The sequence below is a fragment of the Mustela putorius genome, unplaced genomic scaffold (genome assembly GCF_011764305.1).
Source record: "Mustela putorius furo isolate JIRA1106 unplaced genomic scaffold, ASM1176430v1.1 tig00000870_pilon_pilon_pilon, whole genome shotgun sequence".
NCBI lineage: Eukaryota > Metazoa > Chordata > Mammalia > Carnivora > Mustelidae > Mustela > Mustela putorius.
Genome location: NW_025421503.1, coordinates 3,407,139 through 3,426,874, shown reverse-complemented (window position 1 = coordinate 3,426,874; position 19,736 = coordinate 3,407,139). Strand labels below are relative to the sequence as shown.

Here is a 19,736-nt window from a genome sequence, read left to right as displayed (position 1 = left end):
TTTATTCCAGGGGCACCTGGGTAGCTCAGTGAGGTAAAGCCTCTGCCTTCAGCTCAGGTCATGATCCCAGGGTCCTGGGATCGAGCCCCACATCGATCTCTGCTCAGCATGAAGCCTGCTCACCCCTTTCTTTCTGCCTGCCTCTCTGCCTACTTGTGATCTCTCTCTCTCTCTGTGAAATAAATAAAAAGTCTTAAAAAAATTTAAAAAATAAGGCCTTTATTCTGTTGAGGTATGTTCCCTCTGGACCAGTTTGTTTAGGGTTTTCATCATGAATGGATGTTGTAGTTTGTCAAATATTTTTTCATCATCACTTGAAATGATTATATGTTTTTTATTCTTCCTGTTATTAATGTGATGATGTATCACGTTGATTGGTTTGTGAATTGTACCACCCTTACATCTCAGGAATAAATCCCACTTGATTGTTGTGAATGTTTTTATTATTATTTTTTTAATTTTTATTTATTTTTAATTTTTTTTAAAGATTTTATTTATTTATTTGACAGAGAGAGGTCACAAGTAGGCAGAGAGGCAGGCAGAGAGAGGAGGAAGCAGGCTCCCTGCTGAGCAGATAGCCCGATGCAGAACTCGATCCCAGGACCCTGAGATCATGACCTGAGCCGAAGGCAGCGGCTTAACCCACTGAGCCACCCAGGTGCCCCGTTTTTTTTTTAATGTATTGCTGGATTTGGTTGGCTAGTATGTTATTGAGGATTTTTGTGTCTGTGTTCATCAGAGATATTGTCCTTAAGTTCTCTTTTTTTTTGGTATCTTTATCTGGTTTTGGTGTTAGGGTGATGCTGTTCTCATAGAATGAATTTGGAAGTTTTCTTTCCTCTTCTGTTTTTTTAGAGTACTTTCCTAAGAAAAGGTATTAACTTTTCTTTAAATGTTTAGTAGAATTCACCTGTGAAGCCTTGGCCTTAAACTTTTGTATATTGGCCTTAAACTTTTGTATATTGGGAGTGTTTTTGATTACTAAATGATTTTTATTTCTGGTAATCTGGTCAAATTTTTATTTCTTCCTACTTTGGTTTTGGTAGGTTATATTCGTGAGAATTTATCCATTTCTAGGTTTTTCAATTTGTTTGTATATAATGTTTTAGAATATTCTCTTATAGTTGTTTGTATTTCTGTGATGTTCTTTATTTCTCCTCTCTAATTTATGATTTTTATTTGGGTCCTTTCTCTTTTCTTCTAAGTCTGGCTAGAAGTTTATCATTTGTATCAGTTTTTTTTCAGTGAACCTCCTTCTGGTTTCATTCATCCGTTGTATTGTCTTTTTTAGTTCTCATCATTTATTGTTGCTCTAATCTTTATTATTTTCTTCCTTATGCTGGCTTTCAGTTTCATTGTGGTTCTTTTTTTTTTTTTCCTAGCTCCTTTAGTTGTAAGCTTGGGTGTTCATTTGAGACTTTTCTTGCTTCTTGAGGTAGACCTGTATTGCTATATAGTTTCCTCTTAGAATTGCTTTTGCTGAAACCAAAAGATTTTGGACTATTTTGTCTTCATTTTCATTTGTTTCCATGTGTATTTTTTAAAAGATTTTATTTATTTATTAGAGGCAGCGTGGGGGAGTGAGCCCAAGCATGGGTAGAAAGGCAGAGGGAGAGGGAGAAACAGGCTCCCCGCTGAGCAGGGGTCCTGGCACAGGGATCTATCCCGAGATCCTGGGATCATGACCCAAGCCAAAGGTAGATGCCCAATGGACTGAGCCACCTAGGCACCCTTGTTTCCATGTATTTTTTTTATTTCTTCTTTGACTTTCTAGTTGACCCTTTCATTGTTTAGGACCATGTTCGACCTCCATGTATTTGTGGTCTTTCCAGATTTTTCTCTTATGCTTAATTTCTAGTTTCATAGTGTTGTGATCAGAAAAGGTGCATGATAGGACTTCAGTGTTTTTGAATTTAAGACTTGTGTTATGGTCTCATATGTGATCTGTTATGGAGAATGTTCCATGTTGGCTGGAAAAGAATGTGTATTCTGTTTTAGAATGAAATATTGTGAATATATATGTTAAATCCCTCTGGTCTAGCATGTCATTCAAAACCGTTGTTTACTTGTTGATTTGTTTAGATGATGAATCCCATCGATGTAAGTGGGGTGTTTTAAGTCCCCTTCTATTATTGTGTTATAATCAGTTAGTTTCTTTATGTTTGTTATTAACTCTTTTATCTGTTTGGGTGCTCCCTTGTTGGGTGCATAAACGTTTAAAATTCTTGCATCCTCCTGTCAGATTGTCTCCTTTTTAATTATATAGTAACCTTTGTCTCTTGTTACAGTTTGTTGTAAATTTTGTCTTGTCCCAATGTAAGTGCTGCTCTCCTGTCTGTCTTTTGATATTCAGTTGCATGATAAACATTTCTCCATCCTCTCTCTTTTAATGTGCAGGTAAACAGGTCTTTCGTAGGTAGCATATAGATAGGTCTTTTTTTTTTTTTTTATCTACTGTGTCACCTTCTGTCTTGATAGGAGCATTTAGTTTATTTACATCCAAAGTAATTATTGACAGATACATATTTGCTGCCATTCTGTTGCTCGTTTTGTTGTTGTTTTTGTATTTTTTCCCATTAATTGAGCATCTTAATCACATCAGAGCTTTGGGGTGGCTGCTCTGCACTTCTCTTAGCTTGCTGTCTCAAGTTAAAAAGTGGTTTCCAGAATTCTGAACAGATTTTCATGCAGCAAGACCTCTAAACATGATAGGAAGGAGGAGAGTTTTCCTAACATATGTATCACTTTTTTAAAAAAGTATTTAATTTATTTACTTGAGAGCGTGTGAGCGTACATATGAGAGAGAAAACAGAGAGAGGGTGAAGCAAACTCCCCATTGAGCAGTGAGCAGTGGGACTTGATCCTGGGATCCTGAGTTTATGACCTTAGCTGAAGGCAGACACTTACCTGACCCAGGCGCCCCATATATATCCCTCTTTTTTTGTTTTATTACTGTTATGTTAAAGAGTCTTCATCAGGAGCCTCCAGCACATTCTTCCTTGTCTCATTGGCCAAAACTGGATAGCCAGCTCACTCCTAAATCAGTCAGCAGCAAAGGGTTGTGAATTGCTATAGTTGGCTTTAATCAGCCATGATCCTTTACCTAGCTCTGGAATTGCATCTCTTGTGCCAGGGAGGAAGACACTAATGGTTGCTGTGTAGACAACTAGCAGTACTTGCTGTATATCATCTTATGAAATTTTGTTCCTGGAAAAATGTAACAGAAGGTTAGTATTTCAGCTATATTCCATAATATATGTTAATATTTAAAGTTGGTTAGAGTAGCAAAAAATATTTACCAATATATTTTATTGTAGCAATTAAAAATTAAATACAGTGTTTTTTTATATTGCTAGTTTCTGGAGCAATAACTTTTTGATTGCCTGATTTTTCTAACTCTGATGGGTAACTATGGAACATTTATTTGTAGGAATAAACAGCTGGTGTAATTTAACATATATCTGCAAATCAGAAATGATTGGCTTAGAACAAAGCATATACAACTAAATAAATGAATACCATTTTCGCAACAACCTATACTGTGGTGAAAGAGACACAAATGGCTGAAAAATGAAAAGTTAAAACCTGTGCTGAATAAATTAACCGGTTGGTTGGCAATTTTTTATTTGACTCATCTCAAACTGTGACTGATACAAGGCATAAATCATATGCATTCACTTTGAGGTATTACTTTGGTAATATAATTTCTTGATAATCAATACTAGATAATACCTGAATTTATACCCCCAGGTTTTTAAGATTTTATATATATATATATCTTGGAAGTTAGTATAAAAAGCATTAGAAAAAGTAGTATTCATCAGCTACAGGTTGGTAAAATTATCTCAGCATTGTTAATACTGGACTGTAAATGGCCTTTGAAATTTGAATTGGCAATATAAGTGACATTAGATTTCATTTGTATCTAATTTGTATCTATTTCATCGGTATCTATTTTGATACTGAAAAGTTTTATAAGAACTAATGAGGCGGATTTTTTCTCCTTTATATGTTAAAATCATAATAGCATCGTTGAACTCATAGTTTCCATTGAGAATTTAGAATCCGACCACATTCATTAACAACTAGCAAATGTTTTTATATTTTTCAAACACTTTAAAATTTATAAATGTGAGTTCTTAATTTATTAATTTTTCTTCAAAAGGTTGAATTATCTATTTTAAGAATTTTTTTATCACAATATAAAGTTTTAAATTTGAGGAAATGCGAGTTCCTTTTGATGAACAGAATTTTGTTTACTAGTGCGTTAAGTGGAGTTTTGGGAGTTTTCTGGTGTCCTTGTAAATTCTAGTTAGGTATTAAATTTAACCTTAGCTGAAGTACAAAAACATTGTTTTTAACAGAAACTAAGGACAATCTTTTTTTTTTTTAATTTTATTTATTTATTTGACAGAGAGAGATCACAAGTAGGCAGAGAGAGAGGAGGAAGCAGGCTCCCTGCTGAGCAGAGAGCCCGATGCGTAACTCGATCCCAGGACCCTGAGATCATGACCTGAGCCGAAGGCAGCGGCTTAACCCACTGAGCCACCTAGGCGCCCCAATCTTGTGTTTTTATTGCATATGTTTTCCATAGTGCTAGGGATTTCACAAAATGATATCGAGAAGAGTAAGACTTATTGATTTATAGTTGTAGGACAAATTTACAAGTTTACAAAAAAATTTCTTATACTTACACCTTTAATTATTTTGTCGTGTTTTCCAGATTATTCAGCATTAATACATTTCATTCATTGTAGAAAGGCCCTTTTCTCAGAAGGTAATAGAGAGCCATTAACTAGATCAGTTGCTGTGTTCAGTTTCCATGGTGTCATTATCAAGGTCTATAATAAGAAGAAATTGCCATATTTTGTCTTATCTTTAAAATGCAGTTGATTATCATGTCATCCCTTAGTTTAATTTGTAGATGTGGGACTTCTACTGAAAGTTGTCACCTTAGATCCCTCTTAGAACACACTTTGGTTTATTTGCTTTTTAAAATAAAAATGTAGAGTGTAAATAATGCTGTGGAAAATATACAAATCACATGTCATATTATTGCTCTTCATTTTTTTTATTTATTTATCAGAGAGAGAGGGGGGGAGAGAGCAAGCACAGGCAGACAGAATGGCAGGCAGAGGCAGAGGGAGAAGCAGGCTCCCCGCCGAGCAAGGAGCCCGATGTGGGACTCCATCCCAGGATGCTGGGATCATGACCTGAGCCGAATGCAGCTGCTTAACCAACTGAGCCACCCAGGCGTCCCTTGCTCTTCATTTTTAATGTTGCTAATGACAATAGTATCATAGCGTAATCTGATCAAAGAGGTTTCAAAAACCCAGGTTTTAAAAGCCCTGGATATGTGTATTTTGAGTTGTCTGTTGACCTTTGCAAAGTTTAGCAGTATTTTATATTTGATTACTGTCTCATGTTTAATTAGTCTTTTGGAGTTTGTAAAATACTTTGCATATATGTTAGCTCATTTATGATACAACAGCCTCATGAAAGGTTAGGAAGCTGGTCTGATTCCCATTTTATAAATGGATCTGAGAGATTAAGTGGCTTGCCTAATACCTGCTGATTAATGCATCTAGAACTTTTCCCACTTTACTTTCCTAGATCTAAAAGGTAGGATTAGATCATTAATGATACTGCGTTTTATTTTATTATATTTAATTAAAATTATTGTATTATAACGGTAAAGATCTCGGCATTTTATTTATTTTTTTAGTGGAACAGTAAATATTCTTTATTTTTTTCCAAGTTTTTATTTAGACTCCAGTTAGTTAATATACACATTACTTACAAGTGTAGAATTCAGTAATTCAGCAATTATATACAACACCTGGTGCTCATCCCATGGGCTCTCCTTAATCCCCATCACCTATTTAACTGCCCCCCAACTCTCCCCCACCCTTGCACCCCCCACCCCACACACCTCCCCTATGGTAACCGTCAGCTTGTTACCTATAGTTGAGCGTCTGTTTCTTGGTTTTCTTCTGTTTCTTCCCCCCTCTATGTTCATGTCTTTTGTTTCTTAAATTCCACATATGAGTGAAATCATGTGGTGTTTGTCTTTCTCTGACTGTCTTATTTCCCTTAGTGTAATACCTATGAGCTCCACACATCTTGTTGCAAATGGCAAGATTTCATTCTTTTTCATGGCTAACTACTATTCCTAGATTTTATATATATGTGTATATATATATATACTATATGTATATCTCACATAATCTTTTTCAATTTATCAGTCAGTGGACATTGGGGCTCTTTCCATAATTTAGTTATGTTGATAATGCTTCTGTAAACATCAGGGTGCATGCATCCCTTTAAGATAATATTCTTGTATTCTTTGGGTGAATACCCTGTGGTGCAATTGCTTGGTTGTACAGTACTATTTTTAATGTTTTGAGGAACCTCCATACTGTTGTCCAGAGTGGCTGTACTAGTTTGTATTCCTTTCAACAGCCTAACAGGGTTCCCCTTTCTGCACATTCTCGCCAAGACCTTTTGTTTCCTGTGTTGTTAATTTTATCCATTCTGACAGGCATGAGGTAGTTTTGATTTTTAGTTCCCTGATGATTAGTGATGTTAATCATCTTTTCATGTGTCTGGTGACCATCTGTGTGTCTTTTAGAAAAAATGTCTGTTCATGTCTTTTGCCCATTTTTTAACTGGATTATTTGTTTTTTGGGTGTGGATTTTGAAAAGTTCTTTATAAATTTTAGGTACTAACCCTTCATTAGATACATCATTTGAGAATGTCTTCTCCAATTTTGTAGGTTCCATTTTAGTTTTTTTGGTTATTTCCTTCACTGTGCAGAATCTTTTTTATTTTGATGAAGTCCTGATAGTTTATTTTTGCTGTTATTTCCCTTGCCTCAGGAGACGTATCTAGTAAGAAGTTGCTACAGCCAATGTCAAAGAGGTTGCTGCCTGTGTTCTCCTCTAGGATTTTATTGTTTTCCTGTCTCACTTTTAGGTATTTCATTCATTTTAAATTTATTTTTGTATATAGTATAAATAAGTGGTCCGATTTCATTTTTTGCATGTTGCTCTCTGGTTTTTCCAACACCATTTGTTGAAGAGACTGTCTTTTCCCCATTGGATATTCTCTCCTCCTTTGCTGAAGATTAATTGACCAGATAGTGGTGGGTTCATTTCTGGGTTTTCTCTCTATTCTGTTGATCTGTGTATCTAGTTTTGTGCCAATATTATGCTTGATCAGTACAGCTTTGTAATGATATAACTTAAGGTCTTGAATTGTGATGTCTCCAGCTTTGCTTTTCTTTTTGAAGATTGGATTTTGCTATTTGGAGTATTTTGTGGTTCCATACAAATTTTAGAATTTTTTGTTCTAGTTCTGTGAAAAATGCTGCTATAACTTTGATAAAGATTTCATGAACTGTGTAGATTGCTTTGGGCAGTATAGACATTTTAACAATATTTGTTCTTCCAATCCATGAGCTTGCAATGTTTTTTCATTTCTTTGTGTCATCTTCAATTTCTTTCATAAGTGTTCTAGTTTTCAGAGTATAGATCTTTTACTTCTTTGGAAAGGTTTATTCCTAGGTATCTTATGATTTTTGGAATATTTGTAGGAGGGGATCAATTCCTTGATTTCTCTTTCTGCTACTTCATTATTGTTGTATAGATGTGCACCAGCTTTCTGTATGTTGGTTTTGTATCCTGTGACTTTACTGAATTTGTGTATCAGTCCTTGCAGCTTTTTGGTGCAGTCTTTGGGGTTTTCTTTATAGAGTATCATGTTATTTGCAAATAGTGAAAGTTTAACTTCTTCCTTGCCAGTTTGGATGCCTTTTATTTCTTTGTATTATTTGATTCCTGTGGCTAGGACTTCCAGTACTATGTGAAATAATTGTGTTAAGAGTAGAAATCCCTATCTTGTCTGTGACTATAGAGGTAAAACTCTTTGCTTTTCCCCACTGAGAATGATACTAGGTGTGGATTTTTCATATGTGGCCTTTATTATGTTGAGGTATGTTCCCTCTAACCCTACTTTGTTGAAGGTTTTTTTTTTTTTTTTAATTTGACAGAGAGAGGGAGATCACAAGTAGGCAGAGAGGCAGGCAGAGAGAGAGGGGGAAACAGGCTACCTGCTGAGCAGAGAGCCCGATGCAGGACTCGATCCCAGGACCCTGAGATCATGACCTGAGCTGAAGGCAGAGGCTTAACCCACTGAACCACTCAGGTGACCTGAAGGTTTTTTTTTTTTTTTTAATAATGAATGTATGTTGTACTCTGTCTGTCAGATGTTTTCTCTACATCTTTTCAAAGGATCATATGGTTCTTATCTTTTTTTTTAAATTACTGTGGTGTATCATATTGATTGATTTCCGAATATTGAAACTTCTTGTGGCCCATTAATAAATCCTGCTTGATCATGGTGAATGATTCTTTTAATGTACTGTCAGAATCAATTTGCTAGTATCCTATTGAGATTTTTTTATATCCATGTTCATCAGGGATATCAGCCTGTAGTTGCCTTTTTTTTTTTTAAAGATTTTATTATTTACTTATTTGACAGAGAGATAGATCTGTAGGCAGAAAGAAAGGGAGAAGCATGCTCTCTGCTGAACAGAGAGCCCGATGTGGGGCTCGATCCCAGGACCCTGAGATCATGACCTGAGCCGAAGGCAGAGGCTTAACCCCCTGAGCCACCCAGGTGACCCTGTAGTTGCCTTTTTTAATGGAGTCTTTGTTCGGTGTTGGAATTAACGTAATGCTGGCCTCATAGAATGAATTTGGAAGTTTTCCTTCCTCTTCTGTTTTTTTAGAATACTTTCAGAAGAAAAGTTTTTAACTCTTCTTTTTTTTTAATTATTTAATTATTTTCTTTAAATTTTTTTTGTAATTTTATTTATTTATTTGACAGACAGAGATCACAAGTAGGTAGAGAGGCAGGCAGAGAGAGAGGAGGAAGCAGGCTCCCTGCTGAGCAGAGAGCCCGATGCAGGGCTCCATCCCAGAACCCTGAGATCATGACCTGAGCCGAAGGCAGAGGCTTAACCCACTGAGCCACCCAGGTGCCCCCACCCTTTATTTTTTAAATTTTTTTTTAATTTTATTTATTTGACAGATAGAGATCACAAGTAGGTGGAGAGGCAGGCAGAGAGAGAGAGGAGGAAGCAGGCTCCCTGCTGAGCAGAGAGCCTTAACTCTTCTTTAAATGTTTGGTAGAATTCCCCCTGGGAAACCATCTGGCCCTGGACTTTTGTTTGTCAGGACATTTTTGATTACTGATTCAGCTTCTTTGGTGCTTCTGCATCTGTTTCTGTTTCTTTCTGCTTCAGTTTTGGTAGCTTATGTGTTTCTTGGACTTTATCCATTGCTTCCAAGTTGTCCAATTTGTTGACATATAACTTCTCATAATACTTTCTGATAATTTCATAATATCTGATAATTGTATTTCTGTGGTGTTGGTTGTTATTTCTTCTCTCTCATTTCTGATTTTATTTATTTGGGTCCAGTTTCTCCTTTCTCTTTCATAAGTCCAGCTAGGGGTTTACCACTTAACAATTCAAGGAATCAACTCCTAGCTTCATTGATGGGTTCTACTGTTTTCTGTTTGTTTGTTTATTTAGTTTATCATTTATTTCTGCTCTGATCTTTATTATTTTCTTTCCTCTGCTGGCTTTAGGCTTCATTTGTATTTCTTTGTCTAGCTCCTTTAGGTGTAAGTTTAGGTTGTTTATTTGAGATTTTTCTTTCTTGGACTGTCATGTTTTCATTTTAATTTGTTTCCATCTATTTTTTTTTAATTCTTTAATTTCCTAGTTGACCCATTAATCCTCCTTTTTTTTTAGAATTATTTATTGATTTTAGAGAGAGAGAAGGAGAGAATGAAAAGGGAGATGGAGAGAGAATCTCAAGCAGACTCAGCATAGAGCCAAAACGGGGCTCAGTCTCACGACCCTGAGATCATGATCTGAGCTAAAACCAGGCACCCCAGGTCCATTCATTTTTTAGTAGCATGTTGTTTTACCTACATGTATTTGTGGTTTTTCCAAATTTTTTCTTGTTTTTGACTTCAAGTTTCATAGCATTGTGGTCTGAAAAGATGCATGGTATGATCACATATTTTTGTGGTTGTTGAGGTCTGAGTTGTGACCTAGTATGTGGTCTGTTCTTGAGAATGTCACATGTGCACTCGAAAAGAATGTATATTCTGTTGCTTTAGGATGAAGTGTTTTGAATATGTCTGTTAAGTCCATTTGGTCCAGTATTGCATTCAAAACTATTGTTTCCTTGTTGATTTTCTGCCTAGATGATCTGTCCATTGATATAATTGGGGTGTTAAAGTCCTGTAGTATTACTGTCTTATTATCAATGAGTTTCTTTATGTTTTTTAATTAATTCTTTTATACATTTGGGTGCTCCCCATGTTGAGGATATAAATATTTACAATTGTTAGATCTCCCTATTGGATAGTCTGCTTTATTATGATATAATACCCTTCTTCATCTCTTATTATAATCTACTCTGGCTTCATTTTGATGTCTATTTGCATGATAAATGTTTATCCATCCCCTCATGTTCAGTGTGCAAGTGTCATTAGGTCTAAAATGAGTCTCTTGTAGGCAGCATTTAAATGGGTCTTGTTTTGTTATACATTTTGCTGTCCTCTGTCTTGTGATTAGAGCATGTATTCCATTTGTATTCAGAACTGTTGATAGCTATATGTTTATTGCCGTTTTATTACTTGTTTTGTCGTGTCCGGAGATTTTCTCTGTTCCTTTCTTCTCTTTGTCACTTTTGTTCTTTTCTTTCGACTCAAATAGTTCCCTTTAGTATTTCTTCCAGGGCTGGTTTAGTGGTCACAAACTCCTTTAGTTTTTGTTTCTCTGGGAAGCTCTTCATCTCTCCTTTTGTTCTGTATGATAGCCTTGGTTGGTAGAGTATTCTTAGCTGCTGATTTTTCCCATTCAGAACTTTGAGTATATCATGCCACTGTCTTCTTACTTACTAAATTTCTGTGGAGATATCTGCAGATGGTCTTATGGGTCTTCCTTTGTAAGTTCAGGACTTCTTTTGTCTTGCTGCATTTAGGATTTTTTTTCTTTATAGCTATATTTTGCAAATTTAATTATAATTAATCTTGGTGTTGGTCTGCTTTTGTGGATTTTGATGGGAGATGTCTATGCCTCAGGATTTGGATGTCTTTTTCCTTCCCCAGATTAGGGAATCTTTCAGCTGTTATTTCCTCAGATAAATTTTCTGCCCCCCTCTTCTCTCTCTTCTTGTTCTCAGACTTGTATAGTACGAATGTTACTTCGTTTGATGGAGTCACTGAGTTCCCTAAATATATTCTCCTGATCCATAATTCTTCTTTCTTTTGTTCAGCTTCATATTTGTCTATTATTTTACCTTCTATATCACTTACCTGTTCCTCTGCTTCTTTTATCCTTGTGTTCATTGTATCCAATCTGTTTAAAATCTTGCTTATTGCAGTTTACATTTCTGTTTTTTTTTTTTAACTCTATTATCTCTGTGGTAAGGGCCATCCTGAAGTCTTCCACTCTTGTCTCAAGCCCAGTCATTATCCTTATGATTGTTGCTTTCAGTTCTCCATTCAGACATATTACTTATATCTGTTTCACTTAGATCTCTGGTTGTGACCTTATCTTGTTTCATTTGGGATGAATTCCTCCATCTTGGCATTTTCCCTAGGTTTCTGATTTATTTGTTTGTTGGAAAAGCTTGTTCTGTTGCGTGCTTTTGAGTGTAATGGCTTTATGAAGAAGATGTCATATAGCGCCCAGGGCCTGATGCTTCAGGGCGTGTCTCTGATGCATGCTGCATGCATTCTGCTGCTTGTTTTGGGTGCTCTGCCTTCAGGCCAGTTATCTGCAGAGTCTGTCCTTGCCTTCATTGGGCAGTGTTTTATCCTTGGGCAGTGTGGTGAGTTTAACTAGGTGTACTCTGGTCTGTTTGTTAAATGAGACCCAATACTACTTCCACTAGGCCTGAATCTTTGCATAACTCTCTGATCAGGAGATGTTGTTTGAGCAGGGGTTTCTGCTGGTCTTCTGGGGCAGGGTCCTGCCAACTTGACCAAGAAGGTCAGTGGGGGTAGAGTGCAGGGGTGTTGGACCTGATATAAGCAGGTAAGGCAGCCACTGTAGGTGCTCTGGTGTTTATAACAGTTGGTTCTTTTTTTATGCTGAGGGGAGGGGGAGGGAAGTGAAATCAGGCAGCTCCACTGTCTCTGGAGAGGGATCTCAGTGCTTGTTCCCAGGAACTCATTTTGAGAAGAGGGAATGATCTCCCCTGGGTGTCCCAGGGCTTCTTTAGATGGCTGTCTGTCCCAGGTTGGTTTTCATGTCTTCTCCCCTGGAGCAGTGCAGTGTGCCTTCCAGACTCTATCCCAGCCATGCTGTGGATTTCTAAAACTCTAGTCTTCAATCCCTGCTGGTTGTAAAAACTCACAAAAATCTCCCCCTCTTGTTTTCCCAGCCAGTGGCTTTGGAGAAGTATTCTCCCTGTGTGTTCCCCTGTATGCTTCTCTCTCCCTTATCATTCTCCCAGACCAGGGCTCCCTCCCCTCCACAACATCAGAGATCTGTTTCTCCCCCAAAGCATGTCCCTGTACTTCCTACTTTCCTCCATGTGACCTCTTCTATCCCTTTGGTTGTGGAATTTGTTTTGTCAGTCTTCAGGTTGATTTCTTGGGTATTCGGGATGATTTGGTAGTTATCTAGTTGTTTTCAAGGGAGAAGAACTTAGGATCCTTCTATTCCATCATCCTAGCTCTTCTTCCAGCATTTTATTTTTTGACATTTATGTTAGGTTACTCTTTCATCGTACGTTTTTTATTGTAGTGTTTATTGTATTTATTGTAATAAGACTTTTCAAAATTTTTAAATTTTTTTAAGATTTTATTTATTTGACAGAGAGATCACATTTAGGCAGAGATAGAGGGGGAAGCAGGATCCCTGCTGAGCAGAGAGCCTGATGTGGGGCTCCATCCCAGGACCCTAAGATCATGACCTGAGCCCAAGGCAGAGGCTTAACCCATTGAGCCACCCAGGTTCCCCAATAAGACATTTTTTAAGTGTACTCAGACTTTCGAATTTATGATTTATTGCTTTTTCCTGGCCTCGTATCTTGTGTTTTTTACAAATTCAGTTTGTTTCATGTTTACACACACACACACACACACACACACACACACACCCTGTTGGCATGTAGAAACCATTTATTCTTCACAAATTTATTTGATAGCATATCTGTAGAGCAGTGCAGTAGGTGCTGTGAGGGACACATAAATAGAGATGTTCTGATCTTCCCTCAAGGGAATTAAAGTCTACTTCAGAGATAAAGTATATCCTAAACAACCAAAGGACTATTAAAAGGAACTGATAAATAAATGCAAGGTAAATTGCATGTGTGTGTATTGTTGGGACATGGAGTAATAGAATGATACATATGGTTGGTTTAAGGAAGTTTTTTGGGGAAATATTTAAAATTTTTTCTTAGAATGGATTGTTAAAGTACATGCCTATTTTTGAAAGTAGGAGAATTACAATATTATGGTAGTGGGATGAATAACCCAGGGGACAAAATGATACAGTCCAAAACATGGAGATTAGAGTTGATAGACTCAGAAAGATGCTATGTCTGAAAACAAGAGAGATAAGACTAGAAAGTAGTTTATAAAGAAGTGATATGGGTTAGAGGCAGAAAGATTTTATGGGGTAGGGTTTAGAGATCATATAAGAAAGAGCAGCTATAAGTTCTTGAGCAATCAGTTAGCAGGTGTTTACTTCCCAGGGCCTATTACTGGCATTTTTACTGTTTCACAGTAGGTCAGCTTTTTTTTTTTTTTAAGATTTTATTTATTTATTTGACAGTCAGAGATCACAAGTAGGCAGAGAGAGAAGGGAAGCAGCCTCCCTGCTGAGCAGAGAGCCTGACGCAGGGCTTGATCTCAGGGTCCCAAGATCATGACCCCAGCCAAAGGCAGAGGCTTAACCCACTGAGCCACTCAGGTGCCCCGGCAGTAGGTCAACTTAATGAAATGTAGGTTCTATGGTGGATAACATGAAAGTGAAATGCGTAATGCAGGTAGATTGAACAGGAGCCTGTTATATCAGTCAAAGCAATACGGACCAAGAATGTTAACTGTAATAGTAACTTTGAAATAGAGTAATAGACACTAATACTAAAACAAATAAAGCAAGAAAGAATACAGAAAGATCCTCTTAGATACCACATTGTGATAAGCCAACTTAAACTTTATGGCAGACTTTTTGTAGCTCTGTCACACCATCAATAATATTAATCTTTGATAACTACCACTGTTGAACATGTACTGTATGCTAGGTACTGTGACAGGTTCTTTGCATGTGATGCCATGAAGACTAAACTATTATTCTTCAAAACAACCTTGTGAGGTAGATGCTATTATCCATGTATTATAGATGGATAATTTAGATCAGAGAGGATAAATAAGTTCACAGAGTTACCTAATCACAGGGTTTGGGCATTGTCCTGTTTATTCTGAAACCTGTGCTCGTAACCACTTTTGATTTGTTTCTAAAATACAATTCCCCTGATGGCATTAAAGTTTCAAAAGTGTACATGTGACAGACCCTACTAAACTCTGAGGTCTTTATGTGTATTTTTAAAATATTAACTATGTTTTCATATTGTATCGAAACCTTAACAGGTGAATGTTTACTGTGTGGTTCATACAAGGCAAAATGTATACTGAACTTGATAAAATAAATGAGGTTAAGAAATAAAAATTGCCATTAAAATAGTATAAAATGTAGCCAGTACAATTATCAAAAGTGTATTGTTATTATAATTTCTCATTAGCCAGGATTTACATGAAGATGTTGAAGAAGCTGGTGCACTGCAGAAAAATCATGCTTCTGTGATATCTGGGAACCCCACAGAAGCTGCACATTCTGCCTGTCTGCCTTCAGAAGATGAGTCATTATGCAGTGTGATCTGTGAAGTGCCCAGAGAACAAACTCCAAGCAGTGATCTAGAGACTGCCCTAGAAATACACGATGTGGAAGTAACAGGGGAAAAGGAAAAGTATTATGACAACAAAACTTGTGTGAAGTCAGGTTCAGAAGAAGAAACAAGTGAAAATGTGCCTACAGAAGAAGACACTGCATTGCAACCAAAGAAAAATAGGATTACTTACTCACAAATTATTAGAGAAGGCAGGAAATTTAATATTGATTTGGTATCAAAAGTAAGTACTAATTATCTTCATCTTATCATTAGAATAATACTAATTTTTAATTGATTGAAAATAGCATCTGGGACCATAAACCCAGTTTTCATAATTTTATTTTTTTAAAGTGTGGAACATTTGTTTTATAAAGAGATAGTAGCCAGAGATTTATAATTCAGTTAAAATATTCTTTAAATATAGGTTTAAAAATGCATTTAAATTGCTCAGTACTGGGCGCCTGGGTGACTCAGTCAGTTGAACCTCTGCCTTCGGCTCAGGTCATGATCCCAGGGTCCTAGCATCAAGTCCCACATCGGGCTCTCTGCTCAGCAGGGAGCCTGCTTCTCCCCCACCTCTCTCTGCCTGCCTCTCTGCCTACTTGTGATCTCTCAAATAAATAAATAAAATCTTAAAAAAAAAAGCTCAGTACTATAGCACAAGAATTCTTTTGTACTGGAGCATAGAGTCCACTCTAATATTCTCCTACTGTATGGACACTGTCAATTCTATCAAGAAAATAATTCTAATGAACCTAATTATAAATTTATGTTATATTTATAGTTTATTAAATGAACTTTCTTTAGCCCTTCTATATAGTAACTATTTTAACATCTGTATGATGATGAACATTCTGAATAAACGGATGCATTTTTGAAAATCATCTGTTCGGGTGTGAGAGCTTTGGAGGATAATTTAATAGTTGGGAGGCTGGGAACAATGCTGTTATCTTTGGTTAGGTTTCAGTCCTGAACTCTGATAGGTCAGTGTAACTTCAGAGGAGGTCCCTGAGTCTTTGGAGGGTACAATGTTGTATTGGGTTTATAGGAAGCAAGGTTAATTTAGCACAAAAAGAACAGAAAACCAGCAAGGATAATGGTCTTAAATGGTTAGATACAGGGAGCACCTGGATGACTCAGTTGATTGTCTGCCTTCAGCTTAGGTCTTGATCCCAGAGCCCTTGGACTGAACCCCACATCGGGCTCCCTGCTCACTGGAGAGTCTGCTTCTCTTTCTGCCCCTCCCCTCTGCTCCTGTGTGTGCACACTTTCTCTTTTTTCTCTCTCTCAAGTAGATAAATGGAAATCTTTAAAAAAAAAAAAGGTTAGAAATAGGGCTGGGAGAAAGTAGAAAGAAACAGATCAAATCCCATAAATTGAGGGCAAACAATAAGAAATTAAAAAGAAGTAGGAAAGCATGGTGAATAACATAGACTTGCCTCAAAACTAGGCTTTTCAATTTAATTGCTCTCTTGAAGTTCCCAGTTACAGAGTAGAGAGAGTAATTGCATATTCCTCACATTTTGCTGATACAATCCCATACACTCATACTGCTGCTCTCTTTGAACCTGATGCCTAAAAATGTGAGTAAATTTTACTACCCTTTGTTTCTTTCTATCACATAGCTCCCTCTGTGTCTAATTCTGTCCTCCTCTGAGTTGTGTGCTACTTTGGTCCTATTTATTATTTCTGCACCATCTGTTCGACCTTCTCCAGCCACTGTGCCCCTGTCGTGCTTTGAAATGTAGCATTTTTTCCATGTTAATGTTACCTTAGCTATTGATTTCTGGGTGAAGTTTAATCATAGTTTACTAATGGTCTTCCTGTTCTCTTGAACAGAAAATAAGTTTTACAAAACCAAAAAATAAAACAACAACAACAAAAAAAACGATTTCAAGTGACAAATGGACTTTGTTCTGGAATTTTCATTTTTAATTAGGTACTAGGAATTTGGAATGTCTAACTTAAAAGATGATACAAATGTTGGTTAAGAATCAACACTAGTTTATAATAGTTTCTATCCCTTATGGTAGCTGAAATACAGTATAAATATTGCAAAGGAAAATGATAGAAGATGGTGCTGTATCAATTTTTGGGATTAATGTAGGAAATTATTCACTTGTATAAAAGAAAGTGAATGCTGATTATAGTGGAGGAGAGATAGTTTAATTAGATGCTAAGATTTTTTTTTATCCATCTTTTTTAAAAAATATTTTATTTATTTATTTGACAGAGATCACAAGTAGGCAGAGAAGCAGGCACAGAGAGAGGGACGGGGAAGCAGGCTCCCTGCTGAGCAGAGAGCCAGATGTGGGGCTCCATCCCAGGACCCTGGGATCATGACCTGAGCTGAAGGCAGAGGCTTTAAGCCACTGAGCCACCCAGGTGCCCCAGATGCTAAGATGTTTGAGGAGACTTAAGATTTCTGGGTATTTTCACTGGATCACAATAGTGGTTCTTTTAGGGTAAATTAAAAAAAAAAAAAAGATGTGTCTAGGGCAGTCAAGACAGTTGTACTTTGTCCTACATAATAGTTTTCATGGTTTTACATATTTAAAAATAATCAATAATAAATTCATCCTGTAAAAGCAGCAATAGCTAAAGAATGTAGAGCCATATCAATATAAGAGATTTATTATCATTTTTTAATGTTAGTCATTTAGCGAATATTTACTGAGTACCTGTGGTGTGGAAAGCAGTACATTCCACGATATTGGGGCAGTTACTCCTTGGAAAGTCGGTCCTAATTTCAGTTATTGCATCTACATTTAGGATGATTGCCAAATATCTATTTCAAGCCCTACCTTTTTCCTAAAATTCAGTTTGATGTCTCCAAACTACTTGACATTTCTACATACATTCCATCTCAAAGTCATTATGGTAAAATTGACACATTACTGTGGTGCTTTATAGAACACATCCACATAAATATAGGCATTTTTTCCTATTTCTTCTTTTCAGAATTTTTTACTAACATATAATGTATTATCTGCTACAGGAGTACAGGTCTGTGAATCATCAGTCTTACACAATTCGCAGCACTCACCATAGTACATACATACCCTCCCCAGTGTCCATCACCTAGCCACCCCCACTCCTCCACAACCCTCAGTTTGTTTCCTGAGATTAAGAGTCTCTTATGGTTTGTCTCCCTCTCCTGGTCCCATCTTGTTTCATTTTTTTCCCTCCCCGCCTCCCACACCCCAAGTAGTCTTGTACTACTCAGGGTTGGTTAGTTAAAATACTTAGCATTTTTATATAGTGAGTATAGTATTATTATAGGTTAGTTAAATAAAATACTTATCATATTTATATAGTATATATAGTATTATAGTATGATATACTTCTTAGAGTAATAGAGAAAATCAAGGTCAAAGTTTATAGAATTAAAACTCTTTTCTTAGAAGTCCATACCCTTAATTATTATGGAACCAACATGGCCATGTGAAGCAAAGATGATACATTAATTATTAAATCTAATTCTCAATATTTTAATCAAAATGAAGTATTCTTATTTATTTTTACTTAAGTATAATTAACATACAATATTGTATTAATTTCAGTTTTACAGTATATTGATTAGACACTTCTGTACATTTACTCATTGCTCACCATGCTTACTCACCATCTGTCACCATGTAACATTGTTATAATATTATTGACTATGTATCCTGTGCTGTGCTTTTATTCTCCATGTATAACTGTGAGTTTGTAACTCTTAATTCCCTTTATATGTTTCATCCAACCACACCTACCCATCTCTCTGGCAACCACCCAGTTTTTTCTCTGTAGTTAAGAGTCTGTTTTTTTGTTTCTTTGTTTAAATGTTTTCTGTTCAGATTCTATATGTGAGTGAAACCAAGTGGTGATTGTCTTTCTCTGATGTATTTCACTTAGTATTTCACCCTCTGAGTCCAACCATGTTGTTGCAAATGGCAAGATTTCATTCTCTTTTATGACCAAGTAATTCTGTTGTGTATATATAGTATACAACTTTATCCATTTTTTTGTTGAAGGATACTTGGTATTCTTTAGCTTCTCATCACTGAAATTTCTGTTAGATCACTTAGAGAGTGGTGAAAAAGCGGCTTAGGTTTAAATATTATACTTGTTATTACTAAGCTTCAGACAAAAGTTTAGTGTAGTTTTAATTGAAATGTGTTCTCTTAAATGCATTATTTTTAAGCTGGCATTAAATCTTAAGCTTTACTAGATCTTATTAAGTGAAAATACATTTTATGTTTGTATTAATATTTGTGAAATTATTGTGACTACTGAGGGATCATTGAATTTCAAGTATTGTTTTTAAACAAATTAGGTATTTGAATAATCTATTTTTTATTATAATTACAGAATATTTGGCAATTTATTCTTCAGATCATGGGCTGTATCAGTTGTGTAGGGTATTAGGCTGAAGATAATGAAATAACATGCTGTATTTAGTCAGGGTAATTGGTTAGCCCCCCCCCAAAAAAATAGCAATGCCAGTTTTGTTTTGCACATTGTTGGGCTTTATAAAAATTCATTTAACTAATACTGATTTTCAGAGTCCTTACTGACCTCTTGGATGCTCAGACTAACAGTTTGGATTGATTTTTGAAATTCCCTTTCTCTTTGTATTAAAGCTGATTGTTTTTTTTTTTTTTCCTCCCCTATTAGAAATGTAACATTTACATTTTTAACATTTATTGAGTCAGACACTTAAAAGTATATCAGTATGGGACCTTGCCGAATGTGTTGCACTTAACCAT

The 19,736-nt window shown here is 36.2% G+C and overlaps 1 protein-coding gene across 2 annotated transcripts in view; it reads left to right on the top strand.

The window, feature by feature from the left end:
- Nucleotides 1-19,736, top strand: part of CHM (CHM Rab escort protein) — a 230,206-nt gene that overhangs the window by 62,866 nt on the left and 147,604 nt on the right. For both annotated transcript variants that reach the window (XM_045085590.1, XM_045085589.1), the window contains one exon: nucleotides 14,839-15,226. In XM_045085590.1, the coding sequence (XP_044941525.1) occupies nucleotides 14,839-15,226 (388 nt within the window). The remainder of the gene's footprint in view (nucleotides 1-14,838; nucleotides 15,227-19,736) is intronic.